The sequence below is a fragment of the Chaetodon auriga genome, chromosome 2 (genome assembly GCF_051107435.1).
Source record: "Chaetodon auriga isolate fChaAug3 chromosome 2, fChaAug3.hap1, whole genome shotgun sequence".
NCBI classification, from domain to species: Eukaryota; Metazoa; Chordata; class Actinopteri; order Chaetodontiformes; family Chaetodontidae; genus Chaetodon; species Chaetodon auriga.
The window spans coordinates 438,833-459,954 of NC_135075.1; the positions used below are offsets into that span (position 1 = coordinate 438,833).

At 45.1% G+C, this 21,122-nt stretch overlaps 1 protein-coding gene across 1 annotated transcript in view; it reads left to right on the top strand.

The window, feature by feature from the left end:
- Positions 1-21,122, top strand: part of LOC143335425 (dihydropyridine-sensitive L-type skeletal muscle calcium channel subunit alpha-1-like) — a 236,725-nt gene that overhangs the window by 101,628 nt on the left and 113,975 nt on the right. The window contains exons 18-19 of the mRNA XM_076754846.1: positions 17,381-17,510; positions 17,644-17,703. Of these exons, the coding sequence (XP_076610961.1) occupies positions 17,381-17,510; positions 17,644-17,703 (190 nt within the window). The remainder of the gene's footprint in view (positions 1-17,380; positions 17,511-17,643; positions 17,704-21,122) is intronic.

The following is a 21,122-nucleotide window of genomic DNA, read 5'->3' on the forward strand; positions in this document are numbered from 1 at the left end:
CATGATTATAACAGACACTCAAACATGGATTGAATACAGTAAGGTTATATAAGGACACACAGGGTTATGTAAGGTCACAAACAACAGTTTGACAGTTGCAAAGACACCTGCAAGGCCATGGAAAACCCCAAAGATCCATGATACGGGCGCCCTGCCCTCGTGATCTCTGCTGTACAGTATCATCCCTGCACAGTATCACCATCTTGACCTTTTATGTGCTTCTTCTCCATTTCTATTTCTCCGTACTTTTAAGCAAATGAACTATTAAACTTCTACTACAATATTTGCTACTATCATCTACCATTGGTTACAGTGTTTTACTCAATTCTTCACACGTCTGTTGGAAAAAATTATACTACAGATTGAAGCGACCAAACACTGTGGAACAGTTTAGCTCTTTTACCCTTGGTGGGTGAATTGATCTGTATGCCAACAGACTGGAGAGAGTCTGCAGGACTGCAACAGGCAGACGGAGTCTGGATGCAGGAAGCAGGAGGGCAGAGCAGGTCAGGAACAGGTGAGGTCGTAACCAGGAGATCAGTCCGAAGGTAAGTGCTGCAAAGTCTTGCATGATGCAGAGAAACAATCTGGCAAGGAGTCAGGAGTCAGTCAATCATCAGAGCTTATATACTCACATAATGAGTGGTGAGACAAAAGTGATCAGTTCAGATGAGGGGAGGAGGGCATGGCTAGGGAGAGCAGGTGACAGGTAAGGTGTGGAGTGGATGTCACAGAACCCCCTGCCTCAAGGGGTGGCTCCTGATGTCCCAAAATAGGTTAGATGGGGGAGAGGGGTGGGTTCAAAACTCCTCTCCCAGGGTGCCCTCCTCATATCTCTCAGGATTCTGAGCTGGGGAGTCCATGATCTCCTGGTCCAAGTCCTCGCTGAGGAGTGCCTCAGGAGTGGTCAGCCTCAGGTTCTGATGGTGAGGTCTGGAGATGGCGGGATGCTCCGGGGGATCCCGGTGAAACTGGCAGATGAGCTCAGGGTCAAGGTTGTGGTGTGCGGGAACCCAGGATCTCTCCTCTGGGCCAGAACCCTCCCAGTACACCAGATACTGGATCCCTCATCCCAGACGGCAAGAGCAGATGAGACTTCTCACACTGTAGGCCAGACCTCCTTGGGAGCGGGGGCTGGAAATCATAAACACACTGGAAAGGTGAGTATCCAGTAGCTGAACTAGTAAGTGTAGGAGCGCCACCTCTATATCCTGATATCCTGATTGATATTTGATATCTTGTCAGAAAGTTTCTGCTCATGATCAATCCAAATTCAAAACCAAACTCCATCTCATTTCCACTCTCACGCATACTTTTGCAAAAAATTAGGTATCGAAGAGAAAACACTAGGTATGCTCCAGTCCATAGAATTTTGAAGCATCACCTTAGATAGCAACCTGATGCAAGTCTCCCTGCCTCTGGAAAAATGAAATAGCATTAGATAAGTTATGAAAGAAACATGCAAGAGGCAGAGAGTTGCACTCTATACTTGGGCATCAATTTCGTCATGCACTTCAACTCCAAGGACACTCCTTTATATCCAGACTTCTTGACCTCTCCAAAACTTTAGAGAAACTTCGTGATATGGTAAGCTTGGATGCAGGCTGCAGATCCAAGCTCCGTTTTTGGTGTCATCTGCTTTACAAATGGAATGGCATCTCATTCTTTGATAATGAAAATCTAGAATCTCTGTTGGCTTTAAAGTTGAACACAGATGCAGTTCCTTCCATTGATTCTTTTTCCATTAATGGGTGATTTGCTGATGATGTATGGACAAAAGAACTGTCAGTTTTACTATTAGAAACAATTCTTCTCACAGCTTTTTATAGTTTCTCAGAGCTGGTGAGTTCACTGCACTGAATCTTTTGATGCTTCACAAGACCTCACCATAGCAGATGCAATGATGCAAAGTCATCACTTCTCAATACTCCTAAAGCACTCTAAGTTTGACAGGAAGAGGAGAGGATTAGATTTAGATTTATGTTGTCCGTCTGCAAGGAGAATTTTTCCACTATACAACCTCAGAGTACACAAATCCATCAATCCAGACAGAAAACATCAAATTTGAGAGATACAAACATGAATCACACACAACATCAGAGCACAACCTCACGATACATCAAACTGAACAGGATAGATCGACAGCGACATACATGAATCCCACACCATACATCCACTACCACCACATTCTCAAACTTTACATACACAAACACACAAAGTCAGCCAAATTACAGTCTCTTCTGTTAAGCTCTGTTATGGCAGATGGGACAAAACTCTGGCTGAACTTAATTTTCTTCCATGCCAGCAACCTGTAACGGTGACCAGATGGGAGGAGCACAAAGTGTGGGTTAAAGTTGCATTAGGTAAGATCGAGAAGAGAAGGCTTAACCTGAAAATTTGAACCAACACAAGCACCACGTCACTCCCGCTCCCTCTCCACTTCACTCATGCCCTGCCTCCAAGCCCCTCCTCCCTGCAGCGTCTGCATGGCTGCCTTGACAACCAGTAATGTTAGCCATAGCACCGGAAACAAACTAACTCTGCCCAGCCACATCACAGTCGCTAGCATACTGTACGTGCTGCGGAGTGTTACTGTAACAATCACTATATTAGTGTTATGGTTATTTGTTGTCTTAGCCATATATGCTGTTTTTGGCAGCGGCAGTATGGGCAGTTTCTCCTTTGCGGGTGGCTGTTGCTCCACCATAGCTTTCACTAGCCTCCTGATGAAAGCTAACAGATCTGTTTGAGCTGGCAGAGCCGGCAGCATGAGCGGAGGGAGGGGGTGGTTCACAGCGTGTGTGAGTAGTGATTGACAGATGTCAGACACTCCCTCCTCTTGCTCCACTGGCTCTGATTGGTTGTTTGTGTCAGGCATGGTGGATTCTTGCAAATTGCAGTAGGAGCAGTAGGTGGGACCAATGGAGCCGTTTTTTTTTCTTTTTTTGTTGTTGTTTTTACAGATTACATGTTTCATGTACTGCTGTCTGGGCATAGGGGCAGTTTTAGCAAATATGACAAAAATTACTTTATACAAGTTACCTACTGCAGCTTTCAGGGAGTGACTAGTGACTGTTAGCTCTTCGTGCAGCGGCTGTGCGATTGAGGTCTGGGAGGTTGGGACGGGGCCATCGCGGGGGGGGTGCTAGGCCCTGTGCGAACTTGAAATGCGAGGCCCTGCTGTTTGACATGGATGCGCAATTGCGCATGAATAACAGTAACACAGACACAGCTATTCTAGTTCTAGTTCTAATACCGAGTACGCCAAGTTCGGAATTACGAATTTGGCAGTTCAGACTTAGCAAGTTCGACCTGGGAGTGCAGTCTCTTCAGGATGGGAGGACGCAGGACGGTCATTCTGCAATTGGGATGGCAGCGTACTTGATGACGTCACCATCTCAGCTCGTCTTCTGGTTATTTTCACCATTAATTTATATTTGAAATAAAACAAAATATGATATAAAGCACAACCCTGTATCTTTTGGTTTACCTTAAAAAAATCTTAATATTTATATTCATGGATTTGTGGCCTATATATAATGGGCCAGTGGCGGGAAAACCGTTTGCGGAAGGTTGTTGTAGTAGTAGTGGAGTTATTGAGTAGTTTTTGTAGTAGTTAATTGTGGAGCTAAGTTGAGTTTTCATACTGAATATTTAGACGGTAAAACAAACAAACAAACAGTAAAACTACATGGATCAGATTGTGACAGCTATCACCATCAGTTTGCTGTACAAAGCAGCTGAAGAGGAGGCTGCCGAACTGAGGAGGCGGATCTGTATGAGACAAGCCAGGATGCGGAGGTGGATGGAGAGGAGGCGTGCCCTATTGGCATGTCTCTCTGGCACTGTACGTTTGTCTAGTCTGAGTAACCCTACATAAAATATTTTATTTAGAGATGTTGATTTATATTTTGTCAGCTGTAGTTTGTAGGGATGTTGAAATGTACTGGGTTACACTGAGAGGTGTTTCAAATATTAGTCTATCCTCATTCATATGGGATGGACAAATACCTCTCAAAAACAGATTATTTATTTATTTATTTATTTATACTTACTGTGGTGCTATAACCTTACTGAGATTGATATTGTAGAGCTGTTATATAACACTACCTCACTAATATTGAAATGGTTTAGCCCACTGTTTCCCAAACTTTTTTTAGGGACCCAATTTTTAAAAATGACAAACCATTACCATTACAACCCAAAATTAATGTATAGAGTTAATTTGTGCATAAATTAACATGCTTGACCATTTTACTGCCGTTTCTGCATCACCTTATATTATCTTGACACATGATATTGAAAACATATACATGTTAAATACTTGAGAAATAAATGCATTTAGACTGACTTAACAGGCCATCTTGTTGTTTTTAATTCCTCATCAGGAAAACAATAGGCATTTTAAATATTGTATAAAAGATGTACTGCAGATATAAACCTTAATTTGCAGAAATTATTCTTGTTTATTTGGCAATCTCAATAAAATCTCCTGTGATCCACCTGGGGGGTTACAACTTACTCTCTGGGAATAACTGGTTTAGCCTACACTCCACATACATACCTGATTTTCTTCTTGGTACTTTTCACTCTATATTAATGCAGTGGTTCTCAAACAGGGAGCAAAGAGAGGGTGGGGTGAATGACCTCAGCAAAAACATGGAGTAAAACAATGTTGTATAATATGAGGTAAATAATCACAAGTTCATTGGTACTTTGTGCTGGCCTCTATTTCACTGAAACTAAATTCAGCTTAACTCTTTTTATTAGTTGCTTCCCCTATCATCATCAATGACAGATTAAAAAAAATTGCAGGATTGTTTTTTTTGGTTTCTGATGGGTGGCGGGACAGAAAAAGTATTAGAACTACTGTATTACTGCGAGAGGTACGCACAAATCAATAATAATGTGCCTATCCTGACCACATTCTTTTCTGGAGCGTAGCTGAAACCGGCCTTCAGGCTATCCAGGAATAGCATCATCACGCTGCTCCAGATGCTGCCCCGGGAAAAAGCCTGTGGATGGAGCCATGAAGTTGAGGTGCTGGTCATACTCTACTGGCTTGCCTGTGGAGCCTCCTACAGGGTAACGGCAGACATATTTGCCATGCCACTTGCCACAGTGTGCAGGATTGCACACAAAGTCGTTGAGGAAATGATGACCATCCTCCACAGAGTTGTCCATTTCCCGAAAGCAGAGCAGATGGAGGAGCTGGGGGCTGGCTTTGCTCACCTTGCTGGCCATTATGGTTTTCGGTCTGCTGCTGGTGCCATTGATGGGTGCCATGTGCGGATCCTTCCTCCTGCAGAGCCACAGAAGAGAAGCTACATAAACAGAAAGCTTTTCCCCTCTATTATCCTGCAGGGCATCTGTGATGCTAAAGGCACATTCCTCGATGTGTTAATTGGCCAACCAGGATCAGTGCATGATGCACTTGTTCTCAGAAGATCACCGATGTATCACCAGGCCCTGTATCCACCAGCTGGGTACTTCCTGTAACCGGTGGAGGATACCCGTGCCTGCAGCGTTCTGTTGCGATCATGATACCATATCGCCAGCCTGTAGCAAGAACACACTCTCTGTCTCACTCCACACACACACACACACACACACACATTATGTTGTTACTTTGGTGACTTTGAAATACAACAATACATTTTCTACCTGAATTCTAATTAACAGGCCAAGTTGAAGACCAATACAACAGGCACCATGCACGGGCACGCAACATCATCAAGCGCACCTTTGGGGTCCTTAAAACAAGGTGGCGCTCAATATTCTTGAGGGCCCTTGAGATCTGGCCTCGATTTGCCCCAAAGGTGGTTGGTGCCTGCTGCATCCTGCACAACATCTGCATGGCAGCAGGTGACATCCTGGAGGAGGAAGAGGAAGAAGAGGAATGCCCGGCCCCAGATGACAAGGATGACCCAGGCAACGCTAAGATTGTTAGGTGTACGAACACCCTGAGACCAGAGGAAGGCGAACTCAAAGTGAAGGCTACAGGGATCACACAGGGCACGGGCAGGTAGATACAAAAAGGGTTTATTAACTAAGGGTGTCCACAAAAACGGGAAAACAAAAGGCGAGAGCACAAAAACCACTCTGTACAGTTCAACAAAGGGTGTCCACAAAAAACGGGAGCAACACAAAGCGAGAGCAAAAACACGCTCTGAAGAATCTGAGCTCCAACTCCTCTCACAACCGAGGCTGGGCTGAGGGCTATCCACAGGGCGAGACGCTCCACGGAGGTAAGCAGACGATCTGACGACCACTGGAGAGAAGAGCCGGGGTTAAATGCATCCGTTGATTGGAAGGTGATGAGATGCAGGTGTGTGAGAGGAGGCGGGTAGGAGGGGCTGCCGAAACAGGTGCAGCCACTTAACCCGGACCTGGACAGACAAGGGAAGACAGACAAGACCACAAGGGGGCAAGGAAACAGGGAAAACACAGGGAAAAAAAAAGGGAAGACAGAGCCCTGCCTGACAGTACCCCCCCCTCAACGAGCGCCTCCTGGCGCGACGACAGAGCGTCTCCGGTGGAAGTCCCGGACCATCTGATCGTCCAGGATGAAGGATCGAGGAATCAAGGATCGCTCCTCCGGGCCGTACCCCTCCCAGTCCACTAGGTATTGGTGGCCGCGTCCGCGGCGGCGCACATCCAGGATGCGGCGGACAGTATAGGCTGGCTGGCCATCAACGATCCGGGTAGGGGGCCGTGAGTCGGCGGGCGGGCACAGGTGACTGGAGGAGACTGGCTTAATTTGTGAGACATGAAACACTGGATGTACCCGCAGGGAGGGAGGGAGGAGCAGCCTGACGGCGGACGGGTTGACGATGCTGCCAATCTCGAACGGGCCGAGGAATCTAGGTGACATCTTTTTACACATGGATTTAAGGGGGATATTTTTGGAAGAAAGCCAGACTTTCTGACCTGCGGTGTATGCCGGAGCAGCTCTCCTGTGGCGATCAGCGATGCGTTTGTTGGTCTCCGCCGTGCGGGCGAGAGCCGCTCTGGTAAGCCGCCAGATGCGTCTGCAGCGGCACAGGTGATGCTGGACTGAGGGGACCGCGATTTCCTCCTCCTGGGATGGGAAGAGGGGGGGCTGGTAGCCGAGAGAGGCCTCAAACGGGGAGAGTCCGGTGGCCGAACTGACCAGGGAATTGTGGGCGTATTCCACCCAAGGGAGATGACGGGACCAGGCGGCGGGATCTTGGGAGGTCACGCACCGGAGCGCCGCCTCGAGGTCCTGGTTGGTGCGCTCCGACTGCCCGTTAGTCTGAGGGTGGAATCCTGAGGAGAGGCTGACGGAGGCTCCCAACGCCCTGCAGAATTCCTTCCACACCCCAGCGATGAACTGTGGACCCCTGTCAGAGACAACGTCAACCGGGATGCCGTGCAGGCGGAAGACATGGAGAGTTAGTAGTTCTGCAGTTTCTTTGGCTGAGGGGAGTTTGGGCAGAGCAATGAAGTGAGCAGACTTAGAGAAACGGTCAACACAGGTGAGGATGACGGTGTTACCAGCTGAGGGAGGGAGGCCGGTGACGAAGTCCAGGGCGATGTGCGACCAGGGACGTCCGGGAACCGGGAGCGGTCTGAGGAGACCCGCCGGGGCCTGGTGGGAGCTTTTATTTTGCGCACATACGGAGCAGGCTAACACATACTCCCGGACATCTCTTTCGAGTCCCGGCCACCAGAAACTTTGTTTGAGTAGTGTAGTGGTGCGACCAGTACCTGGATGGCAGGCGAAGCGGGAAGTGTGACCCCAGTCCAGCACCTGGGAGCGAACGGTCTCGGGGACGAACATCCGGTTGGGTGGTCCACCGCCCGGGTCGGGGTGGTCCTTTAAAGCGTCCCGTACCACGGACTCGATCTCCCAAGTCAGGGATCCTACCACACGTGAGGCTGGCAGGATGGTAGTCGGTGGAGTGCTGGACTCGGGGCCGGCAAACTGGCGAGAGAGCGCATCGGGCTTCACGTTCCGGGAGCCAGGTCTGTAAGACAAGGTGAAGTTAAAACGGCTAAAAAATAATGACCACCGGGCCTGGCGAGAATTCAGCCTCTTGGCCGCTTGAATATAAGCCAGGCTTTTGTGATCGGTCCATACGGTGAATGGCACCTCAGACCCCTCCAGCCAGTGTCTCCACTCCTCGAGCGCCAGTTTGACCGCTAGGAGCTCCCTGTCCCCGACATCATAATTCCTCTCCGCAGGGGAGAGTTTCTTGGAGAAGAAAGCGCATGGGTGGAGTTTCTGGTCTGGGGCGAATCTCTGAGAGAGGACGGCCCCCACCCCCGTGTCGGAGGCGTCCACCTCCACCACGAAGGGTTTGGACGGGTCAGGATGACGGAGGACAGGAGCGGAGGCGAAGAGTCCCTTAAGACGCTGGAAGGCGGACTGGGCCTCCGGAGACCAGGAGAACTGCAGAGAAGGAGAGGTCAGTTTGGTTAAGGGGGCCACCACTTTGCTGTAATCCCTGATGAAGCGCCGGTAAAAGTTGGCAAACCCCAGGAAACGCTGCAGCTGTTTACGATCAGTGGGAGGGGGCCACTCCACCACCGCCTTGGTCTTGTCGGGGTCGGTCCGGAGCTGTCCCTTCTCCACAATGAATCCCAGGAAGGACAGTGAGGAGACATGGAACTCACATTTTTCAGCCTTAACAAATAGTCTGTTTTCGAGAAGCCGTTGGAGTACTGACCTGACATGTACTTCGTGTTCCTCCTGGTTCCGGGAGAAGACGAGGATGTCGTCCAGGTACACGAAGACGAACCGGCTGATGAAGTCACGGAGCACGTCATTGACCAGGGCCTGGAAGACTGCCGGCGCATTGGTGAGGCCGAACGGCATCACTAAATATTCGTAGTGGCCAAGGGGGGTGTTAAATGCAGTCTTCCATTCATCACCCTCGCGGATGCGCACCAGGTGATATGCGTTACGCAGATCCAGCTTGGAGAAGACGTTCGCTCCCTGCAGAGGCTCGAAGGCAGAGGATATTAGTGGCAAGGGATATTTATTCTTGATGGTTATGGTGTTCAACCCCCCGAGTCTATGCAGGGGCGGAGAGATTTGTCTTTTTTAGCTACAAAGAAGAAGCCAGCACCCACCGGAGAGGAAGAGGGACGGATGATCCCAGCTGCCAGGGAGTCAGAAATGTATGTCTGCATGGCCTCTTGCTCCGGACGTGAGAGATTATACAGTCGACCGGATGGCAGAGGTGCGCCTGGCAGCAGGTCGATGGCGCAGTCATAAGGACGGTGGGGGGGCAGAGAGACCGCTCGGTCCTTGTCGAACACTGCGACCAGGTCGTGGTAGATCACCGGGACGTGAGAGAGGTCCGGGGGTTCGGCTGGCACAGGAGGCTGTGAGGGAACAGGTGGCAGAGCAGAGCGCAGACAGGAAGACAGACAATACTCACTCCACCCCAGGATCTTCCCGCTGGACCAGTTTATCTGGGGATTGTGTCTGGTTAGCCAGGGGTGTCCAAGTACCAGCGGGGGGTCAGAGGAAGGCAGGATACAGAACCTGATGCGTTCGGAATGGTTGCCTGAGGCGACTAAAGTCACGGGGATAGTTTGCTGGGTGATCTCCCCCAGGAAGGTGCCATTTAAGGCTCTGGCAGTGAGAGCGGGGGAGAGCGGTTCTACCGGAATGCGCAGACTAGCCACCAGCTCGGAGTCAATAAAATTATCCTCCGCGCCGGAATCCACCAGCGCGTTCAGGCTCCTACATTCCTCGTTGTGGCGGATAGTGACGTTTAAGGTTAATCTGCCCCGGAGCCTGGAAGAGGAAATATGACTCACCAGTACCCCCGGGTTTACTGGTGAGTCCGGTCTTTTGGCCGGACCGGACATGCGGCGCGGGCGTGTCCCGGCTGGCCACAGTAGAGACACTCACCAGCTCGGATCCGGCGCCATCTCTCCTCCTCGGTGAGGCGTGTCCTTCCCAGCTGCATGGGTTCAGCCGGAGGCGGCGGTGATGCGTCAGAGGGATCGGGGAACGAGCGTGGCACCGGGTGAAGCGGCCGAGGACCCCTGTCCCTGTGGCCGGCCCGAATCTGTTGGTCGAGCCTGCTGACGAAAGAGACTAGGGACCGCAGGTCACTAGGCAGCGCACATCGGGCGACTTCAGTCCTCAGCGAGCTGTTCAACGCCTTGAGGAAGACCCCCCGCAGCGCTCTCTCTTCCCACCGGGCGTCCTTGGCGGCGATCCAGAAATCCACCGAGAAGTCCGCCACACTTCTGGCACCTTGACGAAGGGAGAGGAGTCTCTCAGCTCCCTCCTCTTCGTGCTCGGGAGGATCAAAAACAGAGCGAAAGTGAGTTAAAAACTCCTCGCAGGTGAGTTGATCGATGGGATTGTTTGTGTGGAAAGCCTCAGCCCAGTCTAATGCCCGCCCTCGTAGCCTGGTGAAAATGTATCTAATACGACTAATGTCAGAACTGAAGGTGTGACATTTCTGTGCAAACATCATCTCACACTGAAGGATGAAACCTCGGGTCTTACGGAGTTCCCCTGTGAAAGGTTCCGGATCCGTCGCATGAGAGTCGGGGCAGAGGCGTGGGTCCTGCGAGGCGGCGGTGGCCGCGGCCGGTGGCACAGCAGGGCGCGGGGCTGAGGAAATAGAGTCATTTAACGGGAGAAGACGAGCCAGGCTGTCTGTTAAGGATCTCACCTGCTCGCCGAGTGTCCTATTTTGCTCTAGGAGGGCAGCTAGTGCTTGACCATGTTGTCCCAGAAGATTCCCGTGGTGAGCCAGAGCACGCTGCATGGCAGGTTGGTCCATCTCCGAGCCTTCTGAGTTCTGCATGGTCAGATCGTTCTGTTAGGTGTACGAACACCCTGAGACCAGAGGAAGGCGAACTCAAAGTGAAGGCTACAGGGATCACACAGGGCACGGGCAGGTAGATACAAAAAGGGTTTATTAACTAAGGGTGTCCACAAAAACGGGAAAACAAAAGGTGAGAGCACAAAAACCACTCTGTACAGTTCAACAAAGGGTGTCCACAAAAAACGGGAGCAACACAAAGCGAGAGCAAAAACACGCTCTGAAGAATCTGAGCTCCAACTCCTCTCACAACCGAGGCTGGGCTGAGGGCTATCCACAGGGCGAGACGCTCCACGGAGGTAAGCAGACGATCTGACGACCACTGGAGAGAAGAGCCGGGGTTAAATGCATCCGTTGATTGGAAGGTGATGAGATGCAGGTGTGTGAGAGGAGGCGGGTAGGAGGGGCTGCCGAAACAGGTGCAGCCACTTAACCCGGACCTGGACAGACAAGGGAAGACAGACAAGACCACAAGGGGGCAAGGAAACAGGGAAAACACAGGGAAAAAAAAAGGGAAGACAGAGCCCTGCCTGACAGAGATGGATGAGAGGGACCTGTCTAGGAACGGTGTCTGCAGAAGGCTTGCTGCCCAGCTCTCTGCTCCTGAGGAACTGCCTGCATGTCTGGGTGAACATGATTACATATAGAGAAAAACCCTCTCCAGATGTAGTCATGTTCACTGGAGTTAAAAAATACTAAAAACATAATTTAGATGCTATTGTAGATACTGTATATTATATATACATAAGATATTATTACTTATACTATTATAAGTTATAGATATTGTATCACATATGATTATAAGTTATAGATATTATTACTTCTACTAGATTAGATTGATGTGTGTGTGTGTGTGTGTGTGTGTGTGTGTGTGTGTATGTGTTGAATGTTCTTTTTCTGGCTAATTTAAATTCAGCTGCATGACTGTAAATAATGGTAAATATGTTGTATATTCATTAGTTGCAGTATTCTTTTCTGGTTCTGGTTGAATTAAGTTCAACTGCACTGCACTGTTAATAACTGTATATCACTGCAAAAAAATAAATTTTTTGTTTTGTTGTAAATATTCACAATACACCACTGCTTTCAAAAATGAATTCCCTGGATTGAATTTTATACATAACAGAATTGAATAAGAACTTTAACAAACATTTTATAACAATACTAAGTATTTAAAATTTGTCCACAAGTCTCTCAAACAGAGATAAATATCTCTCTGCTCTCACTGTTGCTGCCCTCTCCCTCTCTTCCTCTCTGGCCAGTGCCTCTCTCTCCCTCTCTTCTTCCTTCTCTGCCTGTTCTTTCAAAAAATCCAGCAGTTCACTCTCCCTGGACCTCTTTCTGCTCTGCCTGGCCCTGCTCTCTCCTGCAGAAGGGGTAGAGGCCGAGGTGCTCACCACACCACCTGTAGTGGCAGTGAGGTTTGCTGCAACAACCGGGGACGGACTAAGTGAGTGCTGCCCCTGGAGTACAGCATCCATTTCACTATACCACTGCCAGGTGGCAGTGGTCACACTCCCGGCCTCTACCCCTTTGCCTGTTGGTGGGTCTCTTAGCTCCTGAAATTAAGTTTTTAAATATTAGATTGTAAAACTGATTGGCCTGGCAAACTAAAGTAAGTAAAAATAATTAAAATAATTCTAAGAAAGGCTCTCAGAATAATACCAAGCACACAAACAGGGATATTACCTTATATTTATCTTTCAAATTAATCTTTTTTTTTTTTTGCTTGCTTGGCCATTATGGCCAAGCCCAAAGTGGCAACAAAGTCCCTGGGAAAAACAAATACAGGAATAAGTGAGGTGACACACTACTTCAATAAAATACTAACCTTTATGAATGAAGACTGCAAAAATCTGGCTCTAATCCTTGCCTAGCCATACAAGCAATGATACAAGGACTCAAAATCATTACTCACTCCCATCCTGACTTGGCCGAATTACGTTGGCCGGTGAAAAGGGCCTTGTTTCCCACCCGCCACTGAATTAGGGCCCAGGTTTCCTCAGTTGTCCCTCGATTAAAATATTGCTTATGTTAGTCTGAATGCACAGTGACAGCCATTATAACAAGTATAGTACGTTTGTGCAGCATGGAAAATGGACAAGCAAACAAACACTTGGTCGAAAGCACAAAGATAGCGCTCTGGTAATAAAAATCATTCATCTTCATTTGGCCCTAAGCCAAACCGATTTCCCCTTGACAAATAATACATAGTTTCTGAGACTAAAGATTGCCTGTTACATGTGTGGAAAACAAATTATATCCCATGTTTTACCACTACAGAGATATCAGAGCCAGCGGCAGATTTCAAAAGATCATGCTAGGATAAGGCTGTTTTCAGTGGGGTAACATGATTGTTACCTGCCGGTCATCTTGCTAGCTGGCGAGGTATACTGGCTTTTCCGTTAGCAGGACGACACATCTCCAAAAACTTTGGAGCAAATGTTAAACTATGCGCTGTAGATGCATGTGATGAATCAACCACAGATGTTAAGTTTTAACATCCACTTTCTCGCATGCAATAATCTTAAAACCACATTCCGTACTACTAAAACAGTAGTATTTTGAAACTTGTAACTTACAGCTGTGAGTCCTCTCCTTCGCCATCGTTGCTACGAAATGCATTTTGGGATACGTGGCTGCCCCAAGTCCACACAAGTCACCACCCAATGCATCCTCGATAAAATGGGAGTTGCAAGAACACATCCGGGTATTTGACTGTACTTGGTGAGATGCGGACTTTTGAATTGGAACAGTACTTGGACTGAGACTGATGACGTTTCTCAAGTACACAAGAACACAAGTACAGAGAAGAACGTATATTGAGAAAGGCCTCAAATATGACTTTTTGCTATTTATTTCAAAGGGGGGAAAATCAAATGTGCAACGAGTGGCTTTACATCAAGTCAGCTCAGTCACTTTATTTTTGGCATCTTGACATTTTAAAGAAGTAGGTTAGGACACTTTTCATTCAGAATATATTTTCATTTTCATTACAACTATACACAACATATTTACTGCACTGTAGCTCTATGACAGGGGTCGGGAACCTGGCTGAGACAGCCACGAACACCACATATTTTTAAATGTAATTCCGTGAGAGCCATACAATATGTTTATAACTAAAAATACAAGTAAATGTATGCATTTTATGTAATTTCAACACTTTTAAAGTACAATAAGTCTCTGAATTCTTTTTAATAACGTTGTTATGCTGTTGCTAATCAATGATGAGTATTTCTTACCATTAATGCGACTTCTGGTGCTGCATGGTTTTGCTGATGGCTTTGTAGTCTATTTGATATGTGGTGAGGTTAAGCTTCATGCAGGCATTGAGACTTCCATCCGTTAAACATGATCGTAGGTTGGTCTTAATGTTCTTTAGATGTGAGAAAGACTGCTCACATGCATACGTAGAGCCAAACATTGTCAGTACAGCAATACTCACACGCTGCAGTGCGTGGTATGTGACGGGAAGCGCGTTCCAAGTTTTGACAATCAGCTGGTCTGCGGGTTGAAGTTTTTTCATTTCTGACCACTTGTGTTGGCTCGCCAACTCTGCTTGCTGTCGTGCAAGTCTTTCCAAATCTTCATTCAGTGACTTGAACTTATTCACCCACACGTCTGAGGCCTTCAGGTCAGCAGTTTGTAGCTCAAAATCTCTGACGGAGACACCGGGGATGTAACTCAGGTCAGCGCTGTCCACTGCACACTCGTGTGGATGGTTGATGAACTTAAAAAGACGAGTGCGTTCGCGAAATTCTCCAAAGCGTGCTTTGAATGACTGCAGGAGATTAGATGTGAAGCCTGCTAGCTGCTGAAGATCAAGATGTTGAGCAGGGTCACTTGCTGTGCATGCATCTTTAAACTCTCCCAGTTTTTAAAAGTGTAGTAAACGACCTGTTTCAATGTCGGCGATGAAGAGTTCTAGCTTGTTTTCAAATGCAAACACTGCTTGTTGCAGGGATAAGATTGTATTTCCAACGCCTTGCATTTTCACATTGAGCTGGTTTAGATTAGCCACTCAGTGTCAGCTAACTCGGGATGCTCGACATTTTTCATTTCAAGAAAAGTCCGGATTTCGCTCAGACAAGCCGCAAAACGGCTGAGCACCCTCCCCCTTGACAACCAACGCACGTTGCTGTGCAGAAGCAGACCAGGATAATTATTCCCAACTTCATCCAGCAGTGTTTTAAACTGGCAATCATTTAAAGCTCGGGCAACAATAAAGTTGACCACCCGAACGACCAGCGACATCACTTCACCAAGCTGCTCACCACACATCTGAGCTCAGAGCATCACTCAGTCTTCTCCATTTCACGTGGTTTAGTCAGGTCAAAAAGAAATCCAAATACGTTACCAAACTCCTGCATTTGTTTAAAACGGGTATGGAGAGCAGTGAGGGTCTAGTCCACTATCACATAGGCCTAATGACATAGCGACAATGAAAAACCTGCTTAATTTGTTGGATTTGTTTTTTACTTGTTGTTTGTTTTTAATGTGACCTTGACAGAGACAGACAAAATCATATATAACTAATGTATTTATGCTCTGGGTTGGGGGTTGGGAGCCAATGATCTTGGTAATTATGTGTGTGATTTGTGTAAGTCTGTTCTTGAAGAGAGTTGACAGCATATTAAAGAAGCAGGGGGAGCAGTAGGGGAGGACTGGTTGAACTATATTTTTGTAAAGTGATCTAAGTTTGCAGATCAGAAACAGAGCCATCCTTTCTCAGAGCAATAGTATTTTTATAATCCTGTATATAATGTACATACATAGAGTTGATTTTATTCTGTATCCCGTTCTTGTTGTCTTTTTTGTTATCTTTCTATGCCTCTCTTATATTTTTGCAGTCTGTAACAACTTAATTTTCCCGGTGTTGGATTTATAAGGTTTTATCCTGTCTTATCTCTTATCTTATCTTAGTCAACTGCTATTATTAATTATTAAAACACATGGCAGAAACTGTTCGCTGTCACCACTATCAGCATTATGAAAGGAAAGAAATTATGAAATTATGAAAGTGGGCTTTTTATAAACTGTGTACAGTCAAGAGAAGAGTAATATCCTTTAAAATCACTTGCACTTCAGTAATTGTGCAGCAACAAATATCCAAAACTTTGTCTCGCGTTACTTCTCTCTCTTTCTCTTTCTCTCTCTCTCTCTCTCTCTCTCTCTCTCTCTCTCTCTAAAACTGTGAAGTTCATTCTGGTTTTGGTTAATGAGTCCAATGATGTTAGTTAGTTTCTCAAGTTTTCTTTGAAGACCACTTGCACGTTGACAGAGCGTACACCTGCACACCGCAGGCACATGTGCATCACTCCCAAATTCTTGATTTTGTTTGTTTTCTGATGCTGGACTGTAGGTTTGATCAACAAAAGAACCATAAACAACTTCCTGCATTCATTAGATTAGATTACATTTTTCTCTTCATGCTATCTTCATTATTGTTGCCTGTAATCTGAATCACAATTAGTAGTATAACCAAGGAAGATGTCTTTCAGTAATAAGCATATTTTGATGGTCATTTCCATTCAGTTACATGTGAGGCTGACAATCCTCTCAGTTCATCAGGGAGATCTATAGTTTGACATGAGATATGTAATTTCCACTTTCCCTATAATGTTAGGCCTAATAATTCATTTCTACAAATTATAAGACATTGTAATCTTACCTTGAATGATTAAATGATGAATTTGCAATAAATGCAATCAATAAATGCCGACAAATAATTATTAAATAAAAACCTACACTGTGATTCAACTGATCTGTAAACAGTACAAATTCTGAATCACGCAGGTTTTTAATAAATGTGCTGACTTTTGTCAAACAGTCTGTTGCAATTTGGAACCCTGCAGACAGGAAAAACAACACAGCTGAGCTGGCACAAGTAACTGTGTGCCTTTATTAATACCAGACATTGCTTATACGGGCAAAGTCAAGACCATCAAAAGTTGCTACAGAAGAAAGTTGACTATCATTCTTAAAAATAGACATTGCTGCTTAGGACAGTTCAGAGGAAAGCCAAAAAAATGTGTTCCCTTGATTCCTCCTTTCTCTTTTGCCTGCATCTCTCCTCTCTCCTCTTTAATGGAAGGGACAAAGATGAAAGAAAAAGACACAAGTTAGGGAAACCAATGCAATTAAGGGAATTTGATGTTTGCTAGTCTTTATCTTGCTCACAAAGTTTCCCAGCTGATAAGAATAGTATGGATCAAGGGCTGTTCACTGTGTGAATGAAGCTGTAAATAAGATGTAGCAACTTGAGGTTTGTGTTTGACCACCGTTAACTCTGTCCTGATAGCTACTCGGCCATTGAAAGCGCTACTCTCACAGCAAGGAGTCTTTTTAAACTTGGAAATGTGGCTCAGAAATTAAATTTAGACCCTTGTTTATGAGTTCATAATACAGGTGTGGTCTAGCAAAGATGATGTTCCACAATTTACTGTGGTCACTAAACTCTTATTTCTTGATTACATTTTTAAAATGTATTGTTGCCTGCTGGAGGCATGTCACAAGATCTTTTTTAAGATAATGAACATGCCTTTCAATCATTTCAGATTCCGGAAGCTCTGCCATCGTATTATCAATGCAACTACTTTCACCAACATCATCCTCCTCTTCATCCTGCTGTCATCTATTTCTTTAGCTGCTGAGGATCCCATTGACCCCATGTCCTTCAGGAACCAGGTATGAAGTGCATGCCTGACCCATTGTAAGTTCAATCTTCAGTTACAGTGCAATTCAAAATTACTGTCACAATGTCTGGTATATATATCATATTCTATTATCATTAATAGTACAAATAATGTGACTTCTTCAGGTATTGGCCTATGCTGATATAGTCTTCACTTCGGTGTTCACAGCGGAAATTGTGCTCAAGGTAATAACAGGCACCACAGGTGTTGATACAGGTGGGTGACAAAGTAAGGAAAAAACCTGAAGTGGTTGTGGAGAAACATTATGAATGTGCTTCCTTATCGGTCATAAGCGGTCACTGAATTATATGAATTATATGAATCATATTGTTACTGTCTGATGAAAAACACGTATGTTGTTTTTTTCAGGAGAAAGTAACTTACAAAATATACATAAAACGCTGTAAATACTCACATTTAGTACCATAAATGAAAAATCTGTCTTTACACAGTCATCACTGAACTGTTTACTACTTTAAGTGGACTTACATGGACTGTCGTGAAGAAAAGTTGACATACATTTTTTTTTTTTAAATAACAAGTTCCAATGATGCATGGTTAGTTAAGACGTGTGGGATAATTATATTCAGTTCAGGGAAATCAAAGCTTACTGTCTATGCTCAGCTCAAAAACAAAAAAATAGCATTTAACCAAAACGATCATTTTGGACTCCTTGCATGATTTTTTGTTTTGTTTTTTCAGAATACTGCACTGTACTACTGTACCTTTGGCAATAATGTGTCCAGAGGTTACTGAGATGAAAGTAACTGTAAGGCTTTCCTCCAAAACAGATAAATTTGGTGACATTTTATCAATCAGAACCAGTAGTCTCTGATCAACAGCATAACTGATGCTATCTGAGATAATACACTAGTGCAGGTTTGAAAAACAGTGTTACTAATGTAACAACAGGCTGTCTTTACTGCAGACGACCATGACCAAATAATGTAAAACTGACTTATTCAATGCTCAATATTGGCAAAAATCCATGTTTTCATGTAAAAAACATTAATAATTAATTGTTAGGACCTTACATATCTATTTATTTCTAATATTATTATGAACCACCAGGAAAGACAAAGATTGTCAATACTCTTTAAAAGAGCTTAATAACTGATTTAATTATAAAAATCATGTCTATTAATATGCAAAATCAGTAAACCATCAAAAAATTAAGTTAAAATGCAATTACACTCAATAATAAACAAAACTGTAACCATAACCTTAAAACTGTAACCAATCCGTCTATGTACATTTGTCTTTTTTTTGTGTGTGTGTGTGTGTGTGTGTGTGTGTGTGTGTGTGTGTATTTCAGTTGATTATGGGCATCATAGCCAAGTCCATCACAGAAGGCATGGAAGTCCATTGACCTTCTTCAGTTTTGACAGTGTCACTCTCAAGTGAATCTTGAAAAGATATAGAGGAACACGTTTAGTTTAGAGGTCCTTTGCATCCTTTGCTCGAGCTGACTTAATTCCACTTTACTTACTTACTACTACTGCTGTACTTAAGTATTACCTTTGTGTTTTCTTAAACTCTGAGTTTTCAAAGACACCCACAGAGTCGAATGGCATAACACTTTGTGCAATACAGCATTAATTAATATTTAAGAAACTAAATGTAGATGTGTGAAACACATTCAGTTGTATTTTTGTATCAAAGGTTCAGTACAAACATGGTAAACATGGTAAACATGATATAATGACCTTCATATTTTCAGAAGGAGAGTCTGCCTGTTCACTTTCAAGTGAATCTTGAAAAAATCAAAAGCAACATGTCAAATGACATAATGAATTGTTGCTAAGAGTTTTCATCCTTTCCTGTGTCTGACTTAACCCTTGTTTTCCATATATCCTGTATCCTATCATATTTCACACTCACCAAAGCTTCAACATGAAGCTGTGACGTACACATACAATTACAATTACAATTAGTCATTTGACAGATGCTTTTATCCAAAGCGACGTACATATGAATTCACACACTGATGGCACATAAGGGGCAGTTTTGGGGTTCAGTTTCTTGTACAAGGATTCTTCGGCATGTGGACTGTCTAGGCTGAGGATCGAACCACCGACCTCCTGATTGGCAGACACTGCTCTACCTCCTGAGCCACAGCTGCCCCTACAGCTGACTTGCTGCAAACTTGCGTCAAACAGGAAGCGGGAGGGAGGGGCATCGAGTGGGACATACGTGCTTTGTTTTACACATCTGACAGCTAATGGAGATACTTGTTCAATTAACGATGTAATAAAACGTCTTTTCATTGGTCAAACAGATGCCTAGAACTGACAGTACATGGAAAAGAATGTGCACAAGCCCTTCATAATAAAAACAGAATATCCGCAAAAGTGGAGATACAGTGACGATATGCAATGGCCTTCACTGTCACCAAATCTAAATGTAACTCAACTGAACCTATTCATATGGAAGAACTGTGTTCACATACACAAATTCTATGCCAAGGTGTGGTAAAGCAGTTCTGGATTTTTTGATATACACATTGTGACCCGCCATGAGAAAACCAGCAACAAGTCGACCCAGCGCAAGTTGTGTAAACAACGAAAAATCTATTTTTTTCTTAAAATTTGTGATTTTTGCTTTTTTGCAGAATATGTAAGTTGAAATTATGAAGAAGACACTCCATGTTTGAAATAACAGTATTGGGGGCCTTAAAACTGTAAACTTTGTATTTGAATTTGGGTTATTTTAGAAGACGTTCTCGGTCTTAGTTGGGGGTGTGGCGATTCAACAGTAAATTAGCATACTGGCTGTCTTTGGCTATTCACACGCTTCTGCTCTTTTTCGGCCAACCAGCTGCATGTTAAAAGGGAGCTACATGGCTACTTATGCAGCTGCTACTGAATATGAAGTAGGAAGCTGCATGTGTTTTCATCACTGAATAAAGGTAGACAAGGAAAAACGCATTGCAGAAGAGCTAAATCGTGGCTGTTACAGCGCAAATCTTTGGCAGTACTTCTTCAACAAGACAGATACTTCTGGTCATACGACGCCGATCTCACTTCTGATTCTGAACCCGAAATAGATGATGAAGGCATGAGTGAGAGACAAAAAAACTGAAGAACTCCAAGACAGGCGTACATTACACCAAAAAAAAGCAAGCCGAACATGGTACTACCAAATTGCTAGCTAGTCGAGGCAGGAAATGTCTTTCTACTCCACGAGAGGACCGTGCACTCATCCGTTCCTGTGTCAGGAATCGTCATCAGACCTCAAGGGACCTTAAGTGGGCAACTGTCAAGAAATGTGACTTGTTCAGCAAGGACAGTTCGAAACCAGCTTCTCGAAGCTGGTCTGAAGTTACACAGGGCATGGAGGAAGCCCTTCATCAAAGAAAGGCAGAGGAAAGCCTGGTTACTCTTTGCTAGGGATCACAAGGATTGGACTGCTGATGATTGGGCTAAGGTTCTCTTCAGTGATAAATCGAATTATGCCCACTCCAGCAAACTTACTGATTAGGAAGAAGCCTGGAAGAAGTCTACAAACCAGACTGTCTTGCCCCTACAGTAAAACATCGGGGTGGATCGGTAATGATCTGGAGTTGTTTCAGTATGGGTGGAACAGGGCAAATGCAATTGTGTGA